Source organism: Numida meleagris, chromosome 1, assembly GCF_002078875.1.
Source record: "Numida meleagris isolate 19003 breed g44 Domestic line chromosome 1, NumMel1.0, whole genome shotgun sequence".
NCBI classification, from domain to species: domain Eukaryota; kingdom Metazoa; phylum Chordata; class Aves; order Galliformes; family Numididae; genus Numida; species Numida meleagris.
In genome coordinates this window covers 89,179,697-89,206,955 of record NC_034409.1, presented here as the reverse complement: position 1 = coordinate 89,206,955, position 27,259 = coordinate 89,179,697, and the positions used below count along the sequence as shown (strand labels likewise).

At 37.5% G+C, this 27,259-nt stretch overlaps 1 protein-coding gene across 3 annotated transcripts in view; it reads right to left on the bottom strand.

The window, feature by feature from the left end:
- CRYBG3 (crystallin beta-gamma domain containing 3) overlaps positions 1–27,259 on the bottom strand; it is a 90,454-nt gene that overhangs the window by 26,740 nt on the left and 36,455 nt on the right. For all 3 annotated transcript variants that reach the window (XM_021401744.1, XM_021401754.1, XM_021401761.1), the window contains 9 exons: positions 19,926–24,765; positions 19,115–19,162; positions 18,662–18,777; positions 17,444–17,591; positions 10,786–10,922; positions 8,967–9,081; positions 7,817–7,852; positions 6,608–6,741; positions 4,740–4,866 (listed from right to left, as the gene is read on the bottom strand). In XM_021401744.1, coding sequence (XP_021257419.1) covers positions 4,740–4,866; positions 6,608–6,741; positions 7,817–7,852; positions 8,967–9,081; positions 10,786–10,922; positions 17,444–17,591; positions 18,662–18,777; positions 19,115–19,162; positions 19,926–24,765 — 5,701 coding nt within the window. The remainder of the gene's footprint in view (positions 1–4,739; positions 4,867–6,607; positions 6,742–7,816; positions 7,853–8,966; positions 9,082–10,785; positions 10,923–17,443; positions 17,592–18,661; positions 18,778–19,114; positions 19,163–19,925; positions 24,766–27,259) is intronic.

Here is a 27,259-nt window from a genome sequence, read left to right as displayed (position 1 = left end):
TGGCATTGAAGAGCCTAGCTGGAAGCCTGTCAATCTTATATGGTCTTCTGTTTTTTCCCTTTAGAGAGCAAGAACCTGCTGCCCCTGAGTACCACCCTTTTCTTTATAAGAATGACAGCGTGCAAAGTCGCCTGACTGTGAAAGGGAATGGTCAGTGTCTGAGCATTTGTCTTCCAGCAGCTTTGCGAATGACTACTCCAAGCATTACCACGACTACAGATTTTTACCTCAAGTTTTCCTACCTTTTCCCTTCCAGGGACAAGGCAACAATACTGAGAGTAAAAGACAGGGCAATACCTGGGCAATTGTAGATTATTTTTTCAGCAAAAAGGGTTTGTAGTTTTTGGAGATGGGTATTGTATGACTGAACACACTCAACAGCAATAAAACAAATCTCATACCGCACTGTTACATTCTGTCTTATACAGCTGTGTGACATCGCTTTGCTTAACCAGATTACTTGGACCCCTTTAATTACTTAAAATTGAGCTTCAAATATCCAACTTTTTAAATACTTAGCAATTTTAAGCACACAGTTCAGTCACTGTTTGGAAACATGGAAAACAACAAACCATTCACCTTCTTTCTTTATTATCAAAAGCATGAACTCAATTCAATTTCAGTGTTTCTGAAACATTCTGCAATGTTGTAATAAGTCACAAATTAGAACGTTTTGCAAACTGCTAAACAAATACAGTAGCCAACAGATTCACAAATATATGAGAACGCCACACAGGAATGATTACACTAAATACTTGCTAATGTAGCAATTAAGCTACAATCCTAAGATCACTATGCTGAAGGCTACACTGAGAAAACTACTTACAAGAATCAAAAAAAGCACTTAAAAATTAAGGCCAAACCAAGCACGCAGCCAAATCAAAGAGGCTCTTTAAACGAGACCATGCTTGTATACAGGATTCAGTCTTAATTAAAACCAATTTTAGAACAAACATTTAACGTGTGTCAAGATCCCTGCATTGTTTACAGGATGTTAAAAAATGACACAACAAATTCTGTAGTAAAACTGGCTTTCCTACTATGTTGACCACCTACTTCTTCCACTATTTAAGAAGTTGCAACTACTTCAAGTATGCACTAGAAATTCAAGTACAATGTCTGGTAAAATCATCAACTGCAGTTTCAGACTACTACATAGAAAAAAGAAAAAATATTAGTGCAGTTTTAGCGACAATGAAAAACAGCTAACTTAACAGCCCTAAAGCAAGAATTTTATGACTTCCTGAAAAGTCATTTAGATCAAATCTGCACTTAATTCCTTTAAATTTTAAATACTGAAAATATATCCACACTTTTAATTACAAACATGTTTTAAATACAGTCATGACTTTTTCCTTACAGTTTCCACTGCAGTTTCTTGTATAATAAGCAATATGAAATACTTAAAAATGAACTTTGAAAACAAGGCCAATCATTTTAAATCCGAAAACATCAGTGGGAAAGTTTTGAAAGCAATATACTCTGCTGCACTATAAGAGATTCAGAAATTGGTCTTTCCCTGTTCATTGCAAACGTGAGCAAACTCCCACTTCACAGATTCTCTCATTTGACCCTGCAGAAAACAGCGAACACAACCAGTCCCCCAAATCAGCACACAGTACAAGCTGCTGCCCTCCCTTAGGAACTTGTCCTGTATTTGACTCCAGTGAGTCCAGCGTAGCTGCTGATAACAGAGCTGGCAGCATGCTGGAAAATAAAACTCTACATGACCTCTCTTCTCTTCTTTCAAAACACTCCCTGAATCCCTACATGAGAACTTGTAACAGTTTGCAGCAGAAATATTTCAAATAGACAAAGCCTGAAATATCTTGCAGTATACCTACATGCATGTGCATCTTTAACAGTGAATGGGGAGGGGTGACATTCACAATCTCTGTTTTGTGAGTGATGAAAAAAACTTTCTGATTTATCAGGAGATGAAATGCGTGCCTCAGCTCCACTGTAACAGCTGTTATGCGTGCAGAAACATGGCTTGGATTTTCCTGGTGCTAATAAGCTCTCAGGGAACCCACCATGGTGAGCATCATGGCAGAGAAACACCTGAAGAGCTTTGCATAGCCACATTTGACAGTTGGCACTGACACAGGCTAATGAGGAATACTGAACTCAGTCCAGCTTTGCAGAGCCGTTTATGTGCTCCTGCACCATGCTTCCTGCTCAGAGATGTTTGATTGGACTCTGCTTGGAGCTGACTCAGGTAAACAGGGCTTATTAGCTTGGGATTGTGCTGTGCAAGTCAGGCTAAATTGCTTTCAGGTCTGGGATGGCCTTAAAGCCAACAATGTCAAGGTCATCTGGTGTCATGTCTGAGTGAAAATGTTATGCAGGGACCAGTCCAGCTAGAGATGGCACCAATGAGCACCTGTGAGGAGTAGGGGTCAGTCCCCCCGGTCCCTGTACAAGCTGACCATAAATAACTCCATACAGCTACATTTCACCAATTCCTTCATCTTCCGCAGAAACTCTCAAATCCACTTGACTAAGAAAGAATTTTCAGGGAAGAGAAATAAAGGTTTGGTATGTAGGAACAACCCCACTTAGTCTGAGACTATCACAGCCTTCACTGCACTCTTCCTCACAGCACTGGTGAGATGATGGCCACGAGCTTGTATGCTCCCTGTTTAGCAAGGAGCCCGATGCACAGACAGCTGGTTTTGCATTTTTGCCCAACTCCTCGTCAAAACAAGAGTTTGGCACTAAAATGTTTTTAAGCTCCTGACCTTACATCATGTACAAAGTCACAAAGGGAGCATATGGCATCCTTTAACACTGACCTACGCATTGTGCGTCAGAGTGTGGCAGTCAATCTGTTGGTCAAGCTGAACAAAACACCAGTGCCATCAGTCATTTTATTGATTTCAGACACAAACTAGCTTATTTATTTATGTTATGCTACAATGTGAGGAAAAGTATTAATAGCAGAAGTGTAAGTATATATTGATGTACATTTACATGTCAGTTTGAATAATGCACGTTGATAGATGAATATGAATGATACATATTTTTAAAATGCTAAAGACTTGAGCATCTTGCCTGTTGTAGGCCTGAAGCAAATTAATATCACAGAATCACTGAAAATCCTGAGTTGGAAGAGACTTACGATAATCATTGAGTCTAACTCCTGGGACCACACATGACCACCCCAAATTCAAACCCTATGTCTGAGAGTGGTGTACAAATGCTTCCTGAACTACGGCACTTTGGGGCTGTGCCCACTGCCTTGGGCAGCCTGTGCCATGCCTATCACCCTCTGGTGCAGAACCTGTCCCTAACCACCAGCTGCCCCTCCCCTGACACAGCTCCATGCTGCTCCCTCGGGCCCTGTCTCTGTCACCAGAGAGCAGAGCTCAGCGCTGCCCCTCCGCGCCCTGTGAGGAGCTGCAGGCTGCCATGAGGCCTCCCCTCAGCTCCTCTGCTCTGGGCTGAACCAACCAGAGGACCTCAGCTGCTCTTTATATGCCTTGCTCTCCAGATCATTCAACACCTTTGTAGCCCTCCTTTGGATCCTCTCTAATAGTTTTATGTCCTTTTACATTGTGGCACCCAAACCCACACCTAGAGACCCAGGGACTTCCTGTGCCAGCTGCAGAATCTGGCAGTTTCTCTTGTTAAAACTATGTATGATTGTGGCACATACAGTTGCACATACATGTATAAACACAGAAGGTCATCCCTGCTAAACATGTGCACAATTTTAAATCAGTACATATGTCATTTGCTGAACTGAAGATTTAAAAATATTAATTTAAGTTACTCAAGTATCCTATACATAGCTTGAAAAGTAAGAAAAACTAAGATTAGTCAGTAATGGAATAGGACTACATCCATTCAAAACAGAAGAAAATTCCTGCCAAATCTGAAAATAAATTATTCAGAGGAGAACATTTTTCTTCAATTCATTGAATTCTTTGAATTAATTCAATTTCATAAAAATTAAACCTGCAAGTTGTGAATTTAAGCATGGCTGCTTTTGGTTCCCATTAACTTCACCCCCCACTCCCACTGCAAAATAATAATGAATGCTGAGACAATGACATTGTTCTAAACGTCTTGTCTTCAATCTTCACAAAACTCATGGTTCAGGAACATCACATCACATCAGAAAGACTGGATAATCTCAGAATGAACAATCTAATTCTCAAAAGGATCTGCTCTTTGTAGCTGCATTTAAAGAGCAAGAGCTCTTAGAGGCCTATAATTTTTAGTATTTCATCATCACCCCTGCACAATATATTTCAGCAGAAGAGATCTTTTCACCGTGATTATTCATATTGCCAAAATTTTCTGGCAGAAAAATTACAGAGACAGAAGGTAACACTGTTTTAAGGCTTTGAACAGCTGCTGCTTTGAACAATCATTTTTTTATATTAATAAACAACTACATTGTATACTTAATGATGTTAAACTTTTAAGAAAAGCATCCTAGAGATTTTAACAGCTTGAAGTGCAGAAGTGAGACGCCTCGAAAAATCTTGCAGGGGGACAAGGAATTCCACATGACACATTCTTTGTATGAACTTCAAAAGGCTATTCAGAACTTGCTTCTGCTTTACAAGGTATACAGTCTAAATTTCAGCAACTAGGAGAAGAATGACAGTGAGCTTGGACAAAAGATGGAATGACCAAACACACAACAGCTGTATCATAAACGAAAAATAACCTTCCTCTTTAGGTATAGAGCTGCGTATAATTTGTGTGAAATTCACAGAAGTACTCACAGCCTGAAGGAACCGGAAAGACAGGAGAACACTGTCAGTTCCTCCCCACGTGTGTCTATCCTCATAATCGCCCTCCTCAAGCAAGTACTGACGGCCTTTGTAGCGTTCTTTGTCATAGGCAACCCATCTAAAGCAATCACACAACAAAAGAAAGAGAAATAACTAAAAGCAAAACAACTCCATACATTTTTTTCTATAACAAATAAAAGAGGACAAGAACATCGTAAGAACTAAGACTAATATCATGGGCTCAGCTAACAAACAAAGCAAGACTTGTCAGAAGTCACAACAAGCAGCAAGAAGTGCTCTTCATGGATCAAATTCTGCCATGTGATTGTTTCTCCAACAACAGTTTATTTGTGTAATGTTTCTTGGCTTATCTCCCCTCAATCAGGCATATCCCCAGTACCAATATTCAGTACCATACAGGCTAACGTGTCTAGCTGCCAAAAAAACCTAAAATTACCAGTTACCAGTGATAAAACCCGGCGGCAAATCTTTTCCATGTGTTCATAAATGAGGAGATACTACCCTGGTGTTAAAATTTAGGGATTTCACCCACCTACACTACTTCCTGCTCTAGTCTATGGATAGATAAGTGAATTGAATATATATAATACGATGCATTTTAGAACGCATTTTAGTACTATGAAAAAAAACCTTAGAAGTATCTTGACCAAAACAGGCAAGTCTTGATTAAAACAAGGCATTTTAACACCATTGTTGAAAGTTTGTAAAATGCTTCCCCTTCCTTATTTCTTTCTTGTACACATTTATTTCATTAAAATGCCCTTTTATGTATTTAGAACTGGTGTACAAATTCTGTTGGCACTGAAATTTGGCAGGCAGGGATAGTTTTAATCTTAGCACCATTTGCTTTACATTAATTCATCTGCTTATGTTACCACAATATTAAAAATAAATGCCACCGCAACAGACAGGATGATTCTTAATAATTTGAGGCTTCCCAGATTGCTAATACATAGTGTATTTATTTGAATAGATTGTTTGTGTATTCACAATTAAGTTTATTTTGAACATAATGCTTGTGAGATTCGATGACAGCCTGTGTATTATATATACCTTACTATGTTATATTTTTACATTGAAGTATTAACATTGAAACCCCTTAAGAAAAAAACTGAAGCTTCTGAAAACTATTTTATTGCTAATCTCTTTGGCAGAAGCAATCATCTTTTATGCTTCCAAACAGCCTTTAGTTATTGGATCTTAGGAGAGGCTGAAGGAACAATGTGTGGGTTAGTAGCTCTCTAGAACAGCTGGAGCTGAGCCTACCTCTGGTTCACCTAAGCATTTGGCCCTTTTCATGTGTGTGTGAAAGAGAGGGAGGGAGCAAGAAGCAAGGCAAAAGAGAATCAATCCAAGGCCTCAAAGGAGGACAGTTAGGGTGAATTCTTAGACACTATGCAACAGGTGGCAAAGTAAAACCATTAACATCCTAAGACAGTTTATAGATTTCAGAGGCATTAAAATGCCAAACTGAAGATGGACCAGAAGCATATCTCAATCTAAATTAAAGTTTTATGCATATTGCTGTCATTAAGCAACTAAGTGGCCCAGTTTCCTGGCATCTAAATGGTCAACACTGACTTCACACACCTCTCAAACAGTTTTATCCTCCAGTATTTCCTTAAATAGATAAGACATATAGAGAAGTGCTTTTATCCAAGGTTGGTAACTGATAAGAGGAATGTATATTTCCTTCTTCTCAATATATTTTACCTGTGAGAGAAATTCTAGTCATGTCTTAGTTGGCATTTCTTAACATTTAGTTATGCTAAATCTATTAGAAATATTCTTTCTTTAAAGTATATAAATACAAAAAGAAAAAAAACCAAAACACTTACACGCCACCAATGATACGTATTGATCCAATTTCCTGAAAATCCTCTTCATTGCCAAACAGAGCCAGGACAGAACTAATATTTTCTGAAAACTCTTTGGACCACCCTCCAAAGTGGGTTTTCTCATATATTATTATCTAGAAAACACGATTTCAAACAACACTTTGAGTATACCCTGTGTAATAGATTGAAGTTTAGGTATGCACACTGCTACAGTATGAGGAAGACAGTTCCTTTTCCCCTTCAACAAGCCACCACTATTAAGAAAATTCAGTGCTGTATTCCTGAACTTTTCTGATTCTTCAACACCCTAGAAGTTGAAGAGATCCTATGTGGATTTCGGTAGGCTTGTAAGACTATTTGTAGACATTTCCACAAAAGACTACTCATTCACACAATTCGATACAGGTAACTGCACTCTGCAACTAAATGATTGTGATTTATCCTTAACAGAGTGACTAGGTAGTATAAACCAGACTGTACTGAATCCTGCCTCATGGCTAGGCATACTGAGCTAACACCTTAAAACTAGACAAGAGGTCTTTCTCTGAACTTTGCTGAAGTCATTTCAGTGACTGCAGTTAACACACCCCCTGGTTTCCTCATCTGCGAAACCACATTTACCAGTTATCAATAGCATTAACATTTATTAATAATATCTAATTAAAAAAATCCTAAATGTTGCTTGTACTTCTAATTAAAAGTTACCTAAAGCATTAATATTTTTGTGGAGAAATAGAAAACAGAGGGAAAAGGAGCAACTATTCTATATTGGCTATCTGATTCACAAGTCACAGAAGGTTTGTGGTCACACCCATGACTCTTGTATTGGACTCAGATATAGGTCCCATATGTTCCCCCCATAATTTATTTTTTCAAACACGGTACATTAAATAGGAAAATCTCTCCCAACGTCCTTTCATTATAGCGATGAACATGTCAGTCAAGGCAAATTCATTTTACATTACAAAAGCTTTACAATTTTTCTACAGCAGATTCCTATTCTTCTAGTATGTAAAAACCAAACTACAACTACTTTTACATCTCATGAAACATTAGTAAGAAAGCAGACTCGGCAGTAATAGTGAACTTCCCTTCAGCAGCATGCAAAGTTTGAAGACTCAATCAAACATCACAGATTCAACAAAAATAGCTTAGACAGAAATTTTATTTTTCCAGGCTCACATTTTGTTCTGTGTCCCTAGTGCTTACCTTGACATTCATTGGCATTTGGACCTTTAATCCACCCTAAAAAAAATTAATGGAAAATGGTATTTATACAAAATTTCAAGTTATGCTTTGACATGCATTTTATATTACTATAGGAGCATAAAGTCTTGGTAGTTATATTCACTGTCAGCCAAATCAAACACTAGTTTAAATACTCGGGTAATTTATGAAGACCGGGACACTATAAACCTGACCAAAAAAAAAAATAACAGTGCACTGACAAGTCTGCAGGGGTGCAAACAGTTTTAAAATATTAATTTGTTGTCTATTTGTACTGAAAAGCAAATATTTACAACGTGCGCTTTTTTAACTAATTTGCACTGACCAATTTTTAAAATCAACTTATAAAGCTGTGTGTTATATATTTCAAGTTTCTTAAGCACAAATGATGAAATACAAACAATAAGCCTGAGAAGGCAGAAGATACAGGTTAAAATACTCATGTCTGTGGAAAAGTTTAACTTCAACAAATGTACTCTCTCTGTCAACATTAATGAATGGTATTCTGCAGGGGAAAAACATACCTCCCTTCCGAGCCATTATGTTGTATTCACTTGTGGCTTTTAAACTCTTTCTCTAGACTTATATATAGTGAAATGATATGCTATATTCCGTCCTCATTTTTTTCATAATTAGATCTCCATGCTTTCTACCAAAATTAAAATTAGCTGCCCATCTCAAGATTTGCATACAATGTGAGGTCATGGGAAGACTACCAAATGTTTGTCGAAAGTAAATCTCTGAACTGTCTTCCAACCCCAACAGACTCCAGCTGCACTACTTAAAAAACAAACAAACAACTTCTCAAGATCTTTTTTTAGTTAGTGAATTGGTGTTGGTTTTAAAGCAATTACAACTCTTCCACTTCTGCCCTATTTGATCTCCACTCTACAGCAGCACTAGACCAGGAAGATGCTCTAAGGTCGTGTTCTTACTGGGGCAGATGTAGGAGCCCAGCAAGCATGGGAACAAGTGACCACCATGCCACTGCAGTACTGCTGACACATCATGACATGACAGGTGTGCTACATGTGTAAGGATTAACCTTGAATAAGTGTCAGATTAAAATAACCAAGGCAGCAACGATAGCAAAACACAAGCGTGCAATTTATTAGAGTTGTGAAGTCCTCACCATTTTTAAGGGACGCAGAGATCTCACATCTGCTGAAGGAATTTCAGATGGTTCACTGCATTCTTCCAAAATCTTCATCTCTCCTTTGTAATTTAAGTCTGAATAAGCAAGCCATCTGTAACGATCAAGATGAGGGACTTACTAATGTAATTAGATACATGACAAATACAATGATCTTATTAAAATTATTTTTCTTTTTGTACCAATTAGAGGTAAACAATGTGTATTAGAAAACTGTCAACATCAAAAACGAGGTATAGTTAAGTAATACACTTGTACTTTCAATGCTAAGGAGATCTCAGATACTTTCACTCAGTCTAAGCTAAACAAACTAAAGAGTGGAAAATTACCAATTTGTTCACTTACATTAAGAAGCCAGTTTGCTACGCAATTATACAAAATCAGTGTCAGTATTGGGATTGTTTAGTCTAGAGAAGAGGAGGCTCAAGGCAGACCTTATATCTCTCTGCAACTACCTGGAAGGAGATTGTGGCGAGCTGGGGTCAGCCTCTTCTCCTGTGTAAGTAGTGACAGGATGAGAGGGAGTGGCCTCAAGTTGCGCCACAGCAGGTTCAGGTTGGATATTAGGAAAAATTTCTTCTCCGAAAGAGCGGTCAGGTGCTGGAACAGGATGCCCAGGGAGGTGATTGAGTCACTGTTGCTGGAGGTGTTCAAGAAACATTTAGATGTTGTGCTAAGGGATATGATTTAGTATGGAAATATTGGTGGTAGGTGGATGGCTGGACTGGATGATCTTGAGGTCTTTTCCAACCTTGGTGATTCTATGATCCTATGATGAGACACTTGAAGGAAATCTTTCCTAAGATTGTTACCATAGGAATCAAAATGCTTCTAACACCAATCTCACTTAATTTTTTGCAGTGGAAGTTAGCAAAATACTGTTATGAGTCTCCTTTTACAAGCAAGCTACTGTAATTTTGACATGAAGAGAGACTCTGAGACACTGAGACTCTTTCAGACTTCTTTAAATCAAGAACATTGAGTGGCGAAGTTGGACATAGGGTTAGTAAACCAAATAAGGAATGGAGGAAGAGACATTTTGCTGTATGGACAATTATTTTCTTAAAACTATACACACAGATTTCAAACAGTTCATAGTCAGTCAAAGTTCTGTCAAAACTAAAACAAGACTGTTTTTAATTCCTTCATCACCTCAAGCTTCACAGATATAATGCAAGTTCATGGGAAGGAAAGTTTGGGTCATGTGGAAAGGCAAACTCAGAATCTTGTAGTAGAGCAGCTAATGTCTCTCTGCAAAGAAGAGGCACAGAATTTCCAGACTTCAGAAAATGTGTAGTCTTGTCCATTTACCCAGGAAACACTGTTCTGCTCAGTATAGGACTACTGAGGGGGCCTGTATCATACTGCATCACATCTCTGCAAGAAGTCTGTATACAGCTGTAGCTTGAGGAATGTTTGCATGAAATAGTATTCATCTTTTGGTATTCAGCCATAATGTTACAGTTACAACAGGGTGGGTGGCTAGAAAGACAGTATCTATTCTCCAATGAACTAAAAGCTAATTATAGCTGAGCTACTTCTTCTATTTATAAAGCACTCAAGGATTGAACTAAAGAAGACTTCTGACAGCAACCAGAGGAAAAAAACCTTTGAAAATTTGCTTCCACTGCTAGAAGCTCACTTAGTAGTACAATACTGAAGAGAAGAGCTGGAAATATCTAGTGTACGTTAACTGATTTATAGCAAAAACTCAAAACACTTTTCCTACCACTGACTTTCAGCTCAAGATATTATTCTACCTGCTGGCAAACTGCATTAAAAAAAGTTCAGTACTCACATTCCTGATTTGACTTGTATGTACGGGTTTTTTTCAACATCCAGATCTTCTAAATTGGCAACTGCACTCTGTATGCAGATAGGAAGTCCCTCTGTTCTGGCTCCCAGGCTGAACTCAATTTCTGGAACACTGCAGTCCTGCAGAAACAAATCAAATGCTAAGGGTTATCCATGCTTGGAAAGTCTGTCCCAGCAGGGGGAAGGGGAAAAAGGAAAAGCGCATATTTCTTTTTTTCCTATTTCTCATCCTTTTAGCCAGGCTTTATATGATAGAAGGTGGCTTGTCTTGTTTAAGTGAAAACTGGTATTTTTTTAGAAAATCTGAAGGAAGTATATTTCCAGCTCTCAGTAAAGAAATACTTATGCATTTATGCCTAGGCTACCCTCCAAAAGCTCAGTTTCAATGCCATTCAAGGAAAGGATCTGACAATATTTACTGATAGACAAACCATACATATGATACTGTAGATTTTTTAAATTATTATTTTAAAGACATTGATATATATGACACACTTAGATACTTATGATGATGTACCCATAACTAAAACTTTCTGGAAATGTCCACTACTTCATTCCTGTTCTTCAACATACACTCCTGGTGAAAATTAGGTTATGTTATGCATCTGACTATGGTTTCAAGATGTGTGAGTTCAAGTTTCAGTCACATTACAAATCTACAGCATTTTAGACAAAGACAGAACAGTACTAGAAAGCATTTGTAAAGCAGACTCTTCAGCAATGTTTCTGTTACTACAAAGCAACAGCCTCTGTTACCTTCCTGAAGGTTTTCTTCTGATATTTGTCTATGCTGGAGAACAACTATCTGAACACATTATCTGCTCTAGAATTTGAAGGGTTTTTAATTGAACCACATTAATTCCGTAACATTTATATAAAATTCATTGTGAATACCTTTCTTTCTTAGCAATCAAACACATCGTGATTCAGTATGGATCTTCTATAAAGTCCTGATTCAGCACTGCATTACAGAATAGTCTTTCTGTTGAAGTGAAAGCTGGCTCACATGCTTACAGAGCTTGCTAAGCTGTAGATGAAAACCTACAGTTCTCAGTGGTAACTTCACAGTATGCTTCTCTTTCTGAGCCATGGGTCTATTGCATGAGGCCAAAGATCTTGGACACCATAAAAAGATCCAGAATATCCTAAATGTAGCTGGATGAAGATCCCCCTTGAAGGTGCACTGGAGAAGAAGCTGGAGAATATGGATGCTACCCCCACAAGCTTTGCTCATCAGAAGTTTTTGGTTGCTGGATTTGCCCAAGAACAAGCCAGGGTCACATTGTGACAATGATCCCATATGGCCTGTGGCTTCTCCAGTACCCAAAAGGCAAAATACCAAGTGACTGCAGAGAAACCCAGCATCAGGGCACAAAGGCTCTTAAAAGTTGCAGCCCCCCATCTTGAGACAATGCCTGCAGGCTTTCCCTTTTCACATGGGTTTTGAGTGGAACTTTCAAGTATTAATATCTGAGCTAGAAAAACACCTCTGCTTGGTCAAAGTTCTTTCAGGAAGTATTTAACTGTCAGCAACAGATGTGTCAATTCTAATATATACATTTCTATTATTTTGTTTCCCTTGCAAGACCTGAAGTATCACTGTACTCTGCTTTGGCAACTTCTTCTTACACAACTGTGCTTCCTCAGTATTGCACCTTGCAAGTAACGAATACTATTTGTTTTCAGGAAAAACAAAAAACCACCCTGTAATACCAGAAATTTTATATGCAGATGAGTAAAAGCAGAAAGACTAGGAAACAAAAATTTTATAGAAAATTACTGAACAAACATTATTCCTTAAGTTCTAAGTGTATTGCAAGACAAGTTTAAAAAACAATCTCACTGTAGTTTTCACACTTACATGAATCTTATTAAATCACAGTTAAGATATATTTGAAGTGTGTTTTCCCTAACAAGCCTGTCAGATGACATGGCTGAAATCCGTGAATCCAAAAGTAGAATTTGATAAGCCAAATCAGAAGTTGCACCTACAAGAATTCCACAAATAATGGTGCCAAACTCTTAGCTCTACAAGACTAAACAAATAGCATAACAAAGTATCTTTGCCTGTGGGCTCAGACGGACTAGGAGACAGTATGTATGATTTTCATTTGGTAAGAGGTATTTAATTTTTCCATTTGAAGTTTGGAAGAGCCAGTCTGTATTCTCTTTTCAAGTTTTGTTTCCCGATTGAAGCTAATGAGGCAGGCTCCACTTCAACAGGTAAATAATTTAGCAATTCTACAAAGCCTAGGCAAAGCACAGACGCTCATAATAAGATTTCTCCCATTTGCCACTTCTCTTCAGCCAGGTTTTGACAGCCATAAATAAACTCTACTCATTGTGACAGTATTTTTGTGTCTACTAGATTAAGTTCACAAAGTCCTTTCATAAAGTAGTAAACTGGTAGTCTTCATCAAAAGCAATATCTACTTCTTAAGTTAATAACACCTTCAAGCAAAAGGTACATTATATTTTCTAAGCACATAAAAAAAAACACAAATACACATTTTGACTTATATAGTGAGATATATTAAGGTTACATATACTGATTCACAGGCTGCAGAAAAGGGCAGAATTTAGTCTTGCTGTATAGACAAACATTATCTATTTGCAGATGTACATCAAGTAGTATAATATTAATTTCTAAAATTTAAGCATGTAAACTTTAGCTTGGTAAATATTTACCCTAGCATGTTCAGATTTGCCTGAACGTATTTAACAGGCATCACTACTTTCAGAGGCTTCTTTAACTTTTCTAATAAAGCCACCATCATTCAAAACAAAACGAAAACCACACAAGCTATGACAGCATTCAGGTTGAGAACTAGATCCCTCAGTCCAAACCCCTTTCATCTGTGAGGCGTCGAGATTTTAGAATAGGATACTTATATGCAAAACTACTAGCACAGTGTTTCAGGACAGATCCCAAACTGGAAAGTTTCCTTCCTATTGCCCCCAGCCTGCCACCCACTCCACAAGCAGTCAAAACTTTTGCCTTATTCATTATCCTACTGACACATCAGGCAAAAACAAAAGAAAAAGCACTGCAAACAGATTAAGTCTCCTCTGGGCAGTTGTCTTACCAATCATTATACACAACTAGTGAATGCTTAGGTAAGTCACAGCCTACAGGCACTCAACTCTGTCTTCCTTTACTTTGCAGTACTCTCTTCCTACCTCCACAGTCACCCTGGAGTACCCACACCTCTCTTGTGGTCTTCTAGGAGCAGAGATGATAAGGAATTAGCAAAAATGACATCAAGTTCTACAGTCTGCAAAGTGTTTACAGACCATAGGGACTACTTGAGCCAGCTTGTACAGAGCAGACACTTCCAAAACAGTAACGTTCCTCTTAGGAGAGAGGTTAAGCCTTCTTCTGATAAGCCTTATGAAGTACTCTCATGACCTTAGCATTCAATATTATTTCTTTGGCGGCATTCTTGTAGCCTGTCCAAGAGTTCCACTGCAAGGGATCTAGAACCTTCAGCCACCTTCAAGTGGTCTTGACTATTTACCCTTCTTCTGGACCTAGGTTTCAGCATTAACAGCACCAGCAGGGCTAAGTACTTTTTAGCATTGTTAGGTCTTCTCCTTGAAGCTGCACATTCTGGTGATTGAAATAATCAAAATAGCTTACTTAAATGACGGTAGCCCTTTATGTCAACACCAGGACAAAGCATAACTAAAGCCTAACCTTTCAAGCTATGAGTAAAGACAAAGATGATAGAAGAGTCTATTGAAAACTGGGCCTAATTAGTTCTGGTGCTCACACAGTTGCTTTTTAATACAGTCTAGACAAGTATTTACTGTTAATGCATGGTTTGACCTTAGGATGTGTCAGCTTCTGCAGCATTCTTTTTCCTCTTTTAATCCTTACTCTGTCAGTTCTCCAGCCTTTTTTATCCATTAAAAATTCTTTCTTCCAGTTCTCCTGCTCTGAATCTCTCTTGCTATTCCACATAATCACAAAACCAAGCTTCAGAATTCATCATGGCTGGAGGTAAAACAAAATATTAAAGAAATTAATGTCTACACCACCACCAATACTTCTGGGTTGCGGCATTTGACAATGTAGTCCCCGCTCGAATTAGTTTCTTCTTTCCTTCCAGCAAACCACGCAAACAAAACACAGCCTTCATATAATACTGTGTGCATTTCCACTGCAATGAGCTTTTCTTAAGGTAAGTCCACAAGGAATCCAGTTATTCCCTACTTAAGCATCCTGCAGACAGAAATTACAAACTGCTGTTAAAGATCTCTTGTCACCATGTAGAACAGTGGTTTACTGGATGACTCCAGAATGGAAACATGAATACCTCTTCTCAGCTTTTGTTTTTTGGGAAAGCAATCGTTTGTACTCTCCTCAGGCTTCCAGAAACAGAATGAAAAGAGTCCTCTGATTCCACAAGATCAATGCATTTGCAGTAGACCAGAGAACTGATTTATCTAAATGGATTATACTGCAGGAGCTGCAACAAACTGGTGTGTGCAGGTAGATTTCACTTGCCTAGGCCCATGTCTATTTGCCTTAGTGGAATTCAATCTCCTCATCAGTACAAACAGGGCTTTGTTTCATTAGTTGCATGTTGCTTTGGGATCTTCATCCTCCCTCCTGGCAAGTTGTTTCAGATCTAACACATGTGGATTTACCTAATTCATATCCACAGTAAGTCAGTCCACAGGCTAACCACAAAGTAAACAGAATCTTTCCTTTTTCTGGAGGCTTGAAGCCAAATCAGAGCACAAAGTCACTGTCAGATTGTTTCTGAGCACAATAACCTCTGCCAGTTAAAAAGAACAAAATTAAATTAAAAAAAATTAAGCATACCTCCTACAGTTGCTTTAGTAAACATCTGTTTTTCTATTCTTTGTAAGTCATTTTCTTCTCAAATACCTAGCCAGCTTTCAAATCTGCTAACTCTAGGCCTCTGAACAGCCCCTAAAAAATTAACATAAAAAAGCCACCAGAAGAATCAGAAGACAAGCTAGATAGCCTAGACACACAGCCAGTATGATCAAACTTGGCAGGAGAAAAGCTATTAGGCTACTTAGGCTATGAAGAAGAGAAGGACAGTAAAACATGTGATCTTACTGAGGTGCCTGAAAGACAAATAGCTGTCTGTCATTGAAAACCAAAGGCTATATTTTTCACAAAAAATAAGTAAAAAAAGTTGTATAATGCTAAACTACCTTCTAAAACAAGTTTCACAGTAGCTGATAAGTAACCTCAAAAAAGGAGAATTCACAAATTGAGGTTTAGAGAATAAAACCTTCGTCAGTGAATTCTATACCCAGAGCAGTTGCATACAACACGAGGTACTACTAAAAAAGTCCACCCAAGCATCCTACTTGACGTTTAAGTTACATGAGAAATAGTTTTGATTATTAAAACAGGATAATGTAAGGAAGCTTTCCATCTGTGTTCCGTACAAATGAAAAACATACTGGAAGAACAATACTCAACCTACTTAGCTCTGTTACAAATATTTTTACCTAGCAAGATGAAACTAACAACAGTGTCTCTCCTGTGCAAGGGCTTTGTTAGATACCCAAGATACACCAAGTTTCCCTATGCGTCAGATATCATAGTTCTGCACATAATTACTGGATTTCTTCCATTATTTAGCTATCTTCCACATTATCAATCGGTATTCACATCCCATATTGGTCAAATGCTTTTAACATTCACTTGAGCTAAACAAATTAACTTCACTGTTCAGGCCCTCAGCCAGAGTCTTCTGAGTTTATGTATTTTTAAGTCTTTAAGAGAATGAAGAAGTACTTCTAGTTGTTATTATGACATTATGCTGCTGTACTGATGACAAAAAGGTCATCAATTTTAAAATGAATTGTACACCAGCAGAGAACAGAGAAACAGCACTTTTTCTGAAAAGCTTTCACATTGTGATACAAATGATAATTCAGTCACAATAAAGGACCGTTGCACAGTGAATAAATGGAATGTTATGCTAAACAAAAAGAGCACTAATTCTTCCTAAATCACAAGATCTGGTAAATGTATTCCTCATTCACTGAATAATAATGGCTGCATTATATTTTGTTTTAGACATTTGATTCCCATCTTTTAAACAAAATGCCCTTTAAACTTCTGGTTGTATACAGAGCTAGATGTTGTTAGGTGTACCACCTATCAACATGTAACACAAAGCTATGGAGGCAGTGACATAATTTTTGAAGGCTATGCTGTACAAACGGGATGGGAATCCCAACTGCTAGCTTCCAAAAGAGAAACCATACAGACACAGTAGGTTGTTTAATCTTAAGATAAGCACTTCTTGAAAAAACTATGAACTGATTCCATTTAACTTCAATTAACTGAACAGGTAAACAACTAAAAGTCGCTGTGTCAGATAAAGGTAGTGGCAAAAAAAAGATACTCTATATCTGCTCATTAAATTCAGGAAGAAAAGGAATTCAGTGCAAAAGCTAACAGCACAAAGTGAACACTCAGCAACTAAAGCCCTGGGATTTACCTTGAAAGTGAAAAATTTGTTTCACAACAAATTTGAATAAAATCTGTAACAAAACATTCACACATTACCCATTGTTAGTAATACACCACTGCTGACAACAGAAATGTGTTATGTATGTGACTATATTGTTAATGAAGTCTATACCTTTGTTACATGCTTGATTGAACCCACTGTGAGGTTTCTTCGATGATGTTTCAGACCTGGAAGATCCCAAAGGTGATCCAGTACAATCTCTCCTTCTTCTAGTAGATATTTCTGACCCTGGAACTTTGGTTTCTCATAGAAAATCCAACTGTAATAACAAAATTATGAACCAAGTTGTTGCTATTTGCTAAGACTGTCCTTACACAGCACATTTACTGGAAAGCTTACTACTAATCTGTTTCTATCACAAAAATTATCAGCCCTTCCTTACACTGTGCTTTAGTTGTCATATTTATTTACTATATGTAATACCTTTTTTCTGTGCTTTGAAAGTAAAGTATATAGTTCTTTTCCTCCAGAAGGCAGACTAACATTAACTTAAAATATTACATGTATAAAAATATAATTCAATAACCGTGCAAATAAAAAGCCTTTTTTTACTAGAACAAACATACTAGTTGACATATCAAAGGATGTTCTGTTCAAGTACTACATAAGGCATAAAACACACACATACTAATGATAGCATTCCGTGTTTCGTTAGAACATGAAAGAAATGTAAAACCAAATATGTCTCAAAACTGTATAAATGTTATATACAATACTATGGCCAAGGATCAAACATACACTGTATGCATCACCAAATAAATTTCAAAGCAACAACTGATACAGTAATGTCCCCAGCTTTCCAAGGTAAAGCTATTACTTCATTTTGAACTACAGTTTTACAAGCGGATTGAAAAACACTTGTAAAATCTACCTTTAAGGCACCCCTATATTTTTCTGCATCCACAATCTTTTACATGCTATGTGTATAAGTATATGAGTAGCAGTTGAGACTGTATGTTTTACGGTCCTTTTGCAACAGGTACTGTGTAATTAAATTGAACTGCAAAAAAAATCTTTGGCATACACATGCTTCTAGTGAGGATTATTGCTTTCCTGTCTCAGCACTTGAAGCAAGAAGTCTAAACCTACTTGTGGTTCTATTAGGAACTTTCTGTTTGAAGTTAGTTCCCACGAGAAACAATATTTTTATACTGCAGCATGTGAAGCCTTGTTTTATGCTTATTTCACTAGTATCAAGTCTAATTACAAAGAAATAAAAAGACATTCTTGTAGATCAGATGTGTGTCATAAAGAAATAAAAACACAAGAAAAAAACACACATGCAATCTTTTGAAAAGATTCTGTTTAATTGCAACCTGGATTTCTTACCATCCTCTAATTATCCTAAGTAATGCTCCAATGGGAAAGATCCAGGATGTAGTATCTAGCACATCAGAATGAATTTCTTGTTTACTTTTGTCACCATGAATATCATAAATAATAATCTGAAACAACACACAACACATAATGAAGTAAGGCCCATTTTAAAATACGGCACAGACAGTTAATTTTTGCGTGGAATAAAACCTCTCATTTTTGTGCCCATTGTTTTATGAAGCACTCTACAGAAATAGAACAGCAGTAGCAGACAAAGAAATACAGTAAGACTGTTACCAGTAGCAGTATTTTTACCATAGAATCTTACTATTAACATGTGCAACCTGATGTTATATTAAAATACAGGAAACTAGAATAGTATCAGACACTTTCCATTTAAAAAATCTGGTATAACAAATTTTCTGTGTATCATATTGAACCGTGTAACATCCAAATTCTACTTACCTTTCCTGGTCTTGGATTATATGTGAGACTTGCCCTGTCAACAAGATTCTGAAATTAAAAAGACATGGAAAACAACTATAAAAATCCACAACAACAGCACAAAGCATAGAAAGCACAGAAAGATGGCACATTTTAACAGTGGCAAAACCAAATCAGACCCCATCACAAAATGAAGCATTCCCAACACCAGAAGACCTGCTTCTTCAGTTACACATTTGGTTTATGTAGACTGTTCAATTTCTCAACATCACAAGAGATGTTTCCATACCTTCATCTGCATTGCTTTGAATACACTTAAAAAGGAACACTAACAAACAGAAGAAGCTATATTACTCGTTAACCAAGCTACAATTTATGTAAGATTTTGCAATGAAAGGATCAAATATTCCCATGAGCAGATAATTATATTTTTTGGAAAATACAGCTCTACTAATCTTAAAGGTGGAAGAAGTGAAATAACAACGTTCATGCAAAAGGCAATATCATGATTTTCAGATTGAAATGTCCTCATATAGTGAAGCCTGCTTTCTATTTTACAGACTTGCCATTAGGCATACTTTTTCATTATATTTTCTGTTCACATCTTCTCTTTTACAATTAGAAGCTGCTCTCATCTATCTTTCATCTATGTGAACGAAAAAATAATATATTTTTTCAATTATTCTATCAGAAGACCTTTTTTTTATTATTCTATGATCTTAAACACCTTAATTAACCCAGGAAGGGGAGGGGCTGAAACCAGATGTGGCAAGACAGAAATTCTGAACAGGGGCTATTTTGATTATTAACGTTAAGTGTCAAGACATCTTACCACTGGCAATTCTCCCAGTTTTGGCATGGCATGATCTTGGGACCAACGAATCTTTGGCTGCAGTATATCCTGGAGAATGTTTCCGAATCTTGTTCCCTTCTCAGAGGAGTAATTGTTGGCAGATCTCAAGTACTGGTAATACACACTCGTAGGAGGATGCTTTAGAGCAGTGTCAGCCTTCTGTGAAACTGGGTTACAGTATGTTTGACCAGGAGAAGTCTCATCTTGAAAGTCTTCTGTTTGCTCCTTAGAGTCAAGTTGCTCTTTCGAAAGAAAAAGTGATTGTTCAGGAAATGGATATGTATTTTGGTCATTTGATGGAATGGTTGTTGTTAGATTCCTTGTCCACTGACTGGAAAGACATTCTTCTCCTCTCTCACCATCAAGCAAACTTCCTTCATACAGTGACTCTTCCTCATCCTCCATTCCCTCCTCATCTTCCTCTTTACTGAACTGAGTAGTCAACTGTAGGCGCTCAGAAACTGACTGGAGAAGGGACAGCACAGAAGCATGGTCAGAGTTATCTTTAGATACTCCATTAGGCTGGCCTTCTGGTGACATGTCTGCAGACAGCAAGTCTTCATGGGAGCTGTCGTCTTCATATATTGGAGACAAAGAGAAAGGATATATTCTATAGCGTTTTGCCTCCACACTCAGAAATGACTCCGAGCTATGACCCTCTGTTGCTTTATTCAACTTGTTATCCTTTCCATAAAAACAGGCAGGCTCATTTTTATTCTTTGCTCTTTCACACATTAGATAACTTACACTATCCAAAGGTAGATCAGAAGGAGAAAGTGAGCTAGTTTGCGTATCATCAGTAGAGACAGATCTGTTCTCAGTTTGAAGGGCACCTTCATAAACAATTGTAAAAGAACTGTTTTCCCACTGCTCAATAAGTGGAGAAAAGCCTAAAAGATCTGTTGATTCATTCATGTCATTGCTGCAGTCTAGACCATTTTCTTCAAGCTGATCATTTTCCTGCGTGTCTGAATCCTTCATTTGTACCTCTTTCAGATTCTCTTTATTTTGGGCATAAATTGAATTGAAGCAGTATTTCCCTTCATTGTGCTCTCCAGTAACAGGCAATTCAGAGCCAATAAACTGTGTATTTAACTCAATATTGACAAGCGTTGCCTCACTTGCCCCCTTTGCTAGTTCCTCCTTACTCTCCACTACCTTTGAATCTTCTAAGGCTGCTTTTACTTGTGAAAACATTTCTGCAGCCTCTCTTCCACTGTGTTCATCCAGACTGCCCTCTGCACTGCTTTCCACAGAACCCTGAGGACTCCTTTTGACTTTGTATTCATTTCGTGCGCTGATACTTTCTTTATCAGGCATAAAAGAAGACGAGTTAACATTTACAGTTGGCAGTAACATGCACTCTGGCATATCTGTATTATTGCATGAATCATTTAACTGCAACGGCAGAAATATTTCTTCAGTAACAGCTGCATCTCTATTTATTAAATGTAAAGACACATCAGATTTTCTACTAGTTACTGATAATCCAGCTTTACTGCACATCTCTGCTGCAGCCAGATGTTCATACATTGTTTTATCATGTTCCTCTTTTGCTAGTACCACAGGGGCTGATCCTGGCCTCAATGAACTACCAGTAGATAGAAATCCATTTGTTTGACAAGTAAATGCATTATTTGGTATCTCTTCATCTCTTTGGAGCCAATCTATGCTGTTTTCCATACTATCTGGAAGAAAAGGAGGACCTGAGTAAACTGCCTTTTCACAGTTTATACTTGCATTCTGAGTTTCTGCCTCCCCTGTTGGTTCTTTGATTAGATCCTGTGTTTTGGAAGATAAACTACCATCCAGATTTAAAATCTCTGGGTTTTCAGCCTTAGGTTTGAGCTCAATCTTTTCAGAATGCTTTTCACTCTCCCTGCCTTGCCACTGATTGGATGTCAGTTTTTGTTTGGCTGAGTTAATAACTTCATCAATTATTTCTCTTGCTTTTAATGCCAGTACACTATGTAGGTCAATTTTAGCAGGAATGTAAGATGGTATCCTTTCATCTTGATTATTTGTATCACATGTTTCATTTCCTGTAAATGAAAATGAGCCTCCTTGACTGCTCTCATTAAAATGTTTTAATGAATGCACAGCTGACTGGATTTCTTCTGCTTCCAGCTGCACAGTTACAGTTTTCTGATCATTTGGAATATCTGTATTTACTAAACTATCCTTTCTCCCACAGACTTGGCAGACTCCAACAGCTTGTTTTGCTATTATTTCCTCTATAGCCAAGTGTAAAACTGAGTCCACTATTTCCTCAGCTTTCTTAAACAAAAGAGCAGCATCTTGCAAGTCAGTGCAGTCTTGTCCCACCCCATTAGTATTCTTCCATATTTTCTCAAAATAGAGATGATTTGATTCTGTAGCTGCAGCAGCTGTTTGTTCACCTGCTTCAGAAAGAGTTTCTGAGATACCAGAAGTCTGGTTACAAAGATTCATCTGTTGTACAGCATTTTTGCACACCTCAGTACACTCTGAATCGGAAGCCCTTTTCAAAGGACAGACAGGTGCTGGCATTGCCTCTGCCAAGACACTGTCATCAGCATGCTGTGCAGAGAATAATTCCTCTGCCTCAGCGCCAACTCTGGGCATGCACAAATCCCGCACACCTACTTCAGCAGTAAAATGATGGAGCACAGCTGAGGTAAACTCAGGTTCCAGAGAAATGGGTGGGCATGCAGCTCTCAGGTCTTCTGAGAAAAGTGGTGTCTCGGTCATTCTGTCCTCAGGGATTATTCTCCTTGACTCAGCAGTCAGAAAAACGCAGCCGTCCTGTTCGGAAGCAGCAGACCATCTAGCAACCTGACCATTTTCAGAATTAGTGGCAGGAGAAGGCACTTGTCCTTGGTTGTCAGATGAAGAATAAAGTACTGTGGGTGATATCCTATGCTCATTATTGTTTTCAACTTCAGAAGAAATATTAATATGTCTATCTTCACAACTAGGTGGAGATGCAGAAATGATGTCTACATCAACGTCTCTTTCACAGATGATAGAGAAATGGTCAGTCAAAGGTCTGCCTTTGCATCTCAGGGCAGAATGAGAAACCTCCAGATTTTTTTCTTGTGATTTAGAAACATGAGAGGAAAGCTCAGAAATACAATTCTTACATTCAAAAGGAGCAGGAGCCATCTCATTCATACTAGCCTCAAAGATTTTAGAAGCAGCAGGTGTAGGATCATCTGTTCTTTCAGTGCTGACTAAAGGGCAAAGTGCAGGCTTTGATGTGTTATCTTCTGCAAGCACAACTAATGTTTTTTCAGGAATGTCTTGCACAGTTTTATGGGAAACAGTACCATGGGTAGGAACTGAATTTTCTGAGAGGCTCATATCTACAGTCTCAAAGGATTTGCTCTTTCCACATTCGAGATCAGGAGTAGAAACAGCGTTTCGCTTATCTTTGAAACCAACTCCTCTTTTCACTATAGTTTTATTTACAGATTTGCAATCAGGATGAAGAGAAGCTGTGTAACAGTCACCTGTTTCAAATGAAGACTCAAAATTAACAGAGAGAGATGCTGTCAGCTCATCTAAGCTAGATTTCACATTTTCACATCCATGTGTGCACAACACATCAGCAAAATTTTCCACTGCAACCTCTGACAAAACCTTCTTTTTTTCTTGACAAGACAAACCAGGTTGTTGTGTGGCAGTATCCTTAGAATTTTCCACAAGGTTTAATTGATGCTCATTTTGTACATGCATTGGTTTCTCTAACTCATTCAGTTCTTCATTACAAGTCACCTGGTCCATGACTGTGCCTTTATCATTTTCAGAAGTTAATTTCAAAGCAGTCAGATTACCTGTGGCTATGCACTCTTCTCCTCTGGACTTCACACTAAGTGCAGTGTGTGTTTGTTCATTAAAAGTTAAAGGAACAGTAGCAAGAAAGTTCTGTGGATTTTGCTCTCTTTCTGCAGCTGCTACAATTTTCTGTGCATCACTTTTTCCTGGATCACTATTTTTATTTGCACTACCTGTGTACTCATCTGCTTGCTGCTGGAATGCAGCATTGGAATGAAGCACCTGGACATTTGATGTTGCCTCTGAGTGGTTATCCATTTGATGATTACAGCAATATTCTCCCTTGCTCAAATGGAGTTCTTTGTTAACTTTGTTTTTTGATCTGGGTGACTGCAAACAGCCATCCTGCATTTTTTCTGTGGGCTCCTGATAGGAGTGACCACTACAATGAATTTCTTTTTCACAGTTAGAAGTGGCACTTTTGTCCATTTGAAACGGAGCTTCTCCTTCTCCCAGCAGTACATATTCTTTTCCAAACAAACTGTCCACAGCACTCATTTTAAGGGAATTAGTAATCTGGTGAGTGGAATTTGTTGGGATCTCACTGTTTCTGCTAGATGACAATAATGAATCTTGTGAATATGTCCTCTTAACTTCGGTTGCTTCTAACACTGGTGTATGTTTTAATTCTACTTCACTAGATGATCCGGTAGATGAAGCTGATGCATTTGGAGTTGTTTCATGTTTATTGCTACCCAAGTAAAGTTGAGCTTCACCAGACTTTTTCAGTTCCATTTTTACTGTAGAAGAATTTACTATGTCATCATCTTCATGATCTTCACCCTCATCATTTCCATTTTCTTTTGTTAAGTGTTCTGATGTTGGAGAGACAACTGTTCGGATTTCTCCATTTTCCTTGATCACTGAAGCATTTCTGTTCTCAGTACTTTCTTCTCCTTTTTCAGTCATTTCTGATTGACTCTTCAGTAGCTGCCTAATCCTTGCAGAACCTCGATATGTTGCATAAGTGACTGCAGGTGCTTGTGGTTTCCGTTGTATCTGCCTGTAACAATGAGCATTATTATTGGCATAAGACAGAACATGTAAATAGTTACTGTGATAATAACAAAGGTTCACACAAACTGCAGATGACATACACTATCATTTTCCTTCAAAGGCTAACACAAACAGTAGACTGCTCGCAACACTACCTTCCTCCTTTTCCTTCTCCTCCTAAACATGGATTTCTGTGACAAATGATACATACACTATCTTTTACCGTAAAAAGCCAACTTGAACTAGATGTTGCTATAAACAACTTCCTTCATCTGCTTTGTACTGAATAATGGATTTATTATTTAGAAAAGCCACTGTAAGTCAACATTTGTAATGACATAAAGAAGCATACTTTCGTGAAGATGATATACCCCACTAAAACAGGACTGTACTTAAACACTGATTACTTATTACCACATGTTAATAAGGAAAGAGAGTAAATGCAGATCAGGTAGGAATGAAAACTACTTAAATGCTAGAATAAATAGCAACATGAGAAGCCTAGAAATGTGACAAAAAATTGGTAGATCCAGCCATTCGTCAGCTTTACGTTTAACAGCAACCAAACAGCTCCTCCTCCGCCCTGCCGTGCTCTCCCAGGAAAGCAAACAAACAAAACCCAAGAAGCCCTAATGCAAAAACTGACAAGAAGAATCACCATGGAAAAAATGTGATCCTGATCTTTCACTGCCCTCTCTGATATTCTAAGGATAAATTCAGAGCCTGTCACCATCAATTTTCTGAAGAAGCTTCTGAAGAATGTTCTGAAGAACATTTTTCTTCCTTCTTAAAATTAACCAGCACAAATGCTCACCTTTCTAATGCTTCTCTCCTTCTCCTCTTTTTTTTTGTTGTTTAAAGAATTTTTGCAAAAATAGGGCAGTGACGATACAGATGTGAACACCAACTCTTCTCCTTAAAACAAAACAGACACTCAAACTGCACTTAAATTCTATTTTGCCTTAGCTCCTATGTAAACTAAGAACAAATATTTTAAAACACTTATCCAGTCTGAACCTATGTCTGCTTACCTTCTGGCTGGAAGTGGCAGCTAACCTACCTAGGAAAATGTCACACTCTTCAGAAGAGTCTCTGGAATAAAAGACTTAGCTAAGATTTTGATTTCTAATATGAAAGCATTGCAATAGCCAAAAGGTATCTTAATAGCATTCTCAAAAGTTATTTGCAGCTTACCATCAGTCCACTTTTATTACAGATGTTATTACAGAACTGAAGACAAATAGGTGTGAAATAGCATACAAATTCACTACAGAAAACTAAACAGCAAAATAATTTTGCTTATTTCAGCATCATTGACCAATGATAAATTCAAATATTGTCTGCATTGATTTTGAGTATGTACTCTCCAGACAGGTAAAGAAGAACATAAAAAAGGCATGGATTTACTATTCTAAAATACTATCTCTTCTCTGTCAAGCTTTTAGAGCCTCAGGCACTTATTTCTATATTAATTTTACTTTTAACTTAGCAATATTAGAATTACAGGTAAAATCCCTCTTCATGCAGCATTTGGACATGCAAAGAGTACAAGTAAACTAAAAGTAAACTAAATTATTTGTATGCATAAACATTAAAACAGAGATATAAATGCCCATTTATATGCAAGCTTTACGTGCCAGGTGTGTTTAGGCTAATGCCAAAAATACCTGAATATGGGAATTTAGATGTGAAGTGGAAAATGAAATTTCTATTGAGGATTAAATACACTGTAAATGGTGATGAAGGCTACAGCAGAATCTCAATGTAGGGTTTACAGGAAAGTCATATATAAACACCATGTCTCCCAAGCATTTGCAAAGCCAGATGCATTTCATCTTCTATACTACTAGTTTAGTTTCCATAGATTCCAACAGTGGCAGCTGCTAGACATCAGGCACACCAATTAAGTTGCTATTTTCAGCACCTCTTAAAAGAAGCACATATATTTCTGCTTGTAAGAGAAAAAAAACCACAGTTGGAGAAAGGGTAGTAGAAAAAAAAATGATTTAAGTCTTTTTGGTTTCCTTTAAAAAAAAAAAGTTATTTTCCACATTCTCATATGAGAAAAATATTTTCCAAAGCTCTAGATATACTAGAAATCTCAGGGGAAGGAATTGCTGAGCTCTATATTATACCCTATTTACTCAGCATGAGCCATAGTAAAAATGAGTCTGAAGAATGCATAAGAACTGATTGTGTCACACAGAATTAACCTTATTGGTTATCTTCTCCCATTTAAGACACAATGAAGTAAAAATGTTTTAAATAATCACTAGTAAACTTTTAAAAAATCCATCCATCAGTTCTACCATACTTTGGTCCACCTCAAATATAAAAGTCCACAACAGTCCTGAAACCAGACAAAATTTCTTTTAAGAAAACAGAATGCAGGCTTGCACCAATTCACCAAACAAATTCTACGAATTCTTGAAGGGGAAAACTGTAAAATGTCTTTAAAATGAGCTTGTTCAATGGTATTGCAAGGTACTGAACATTCATTT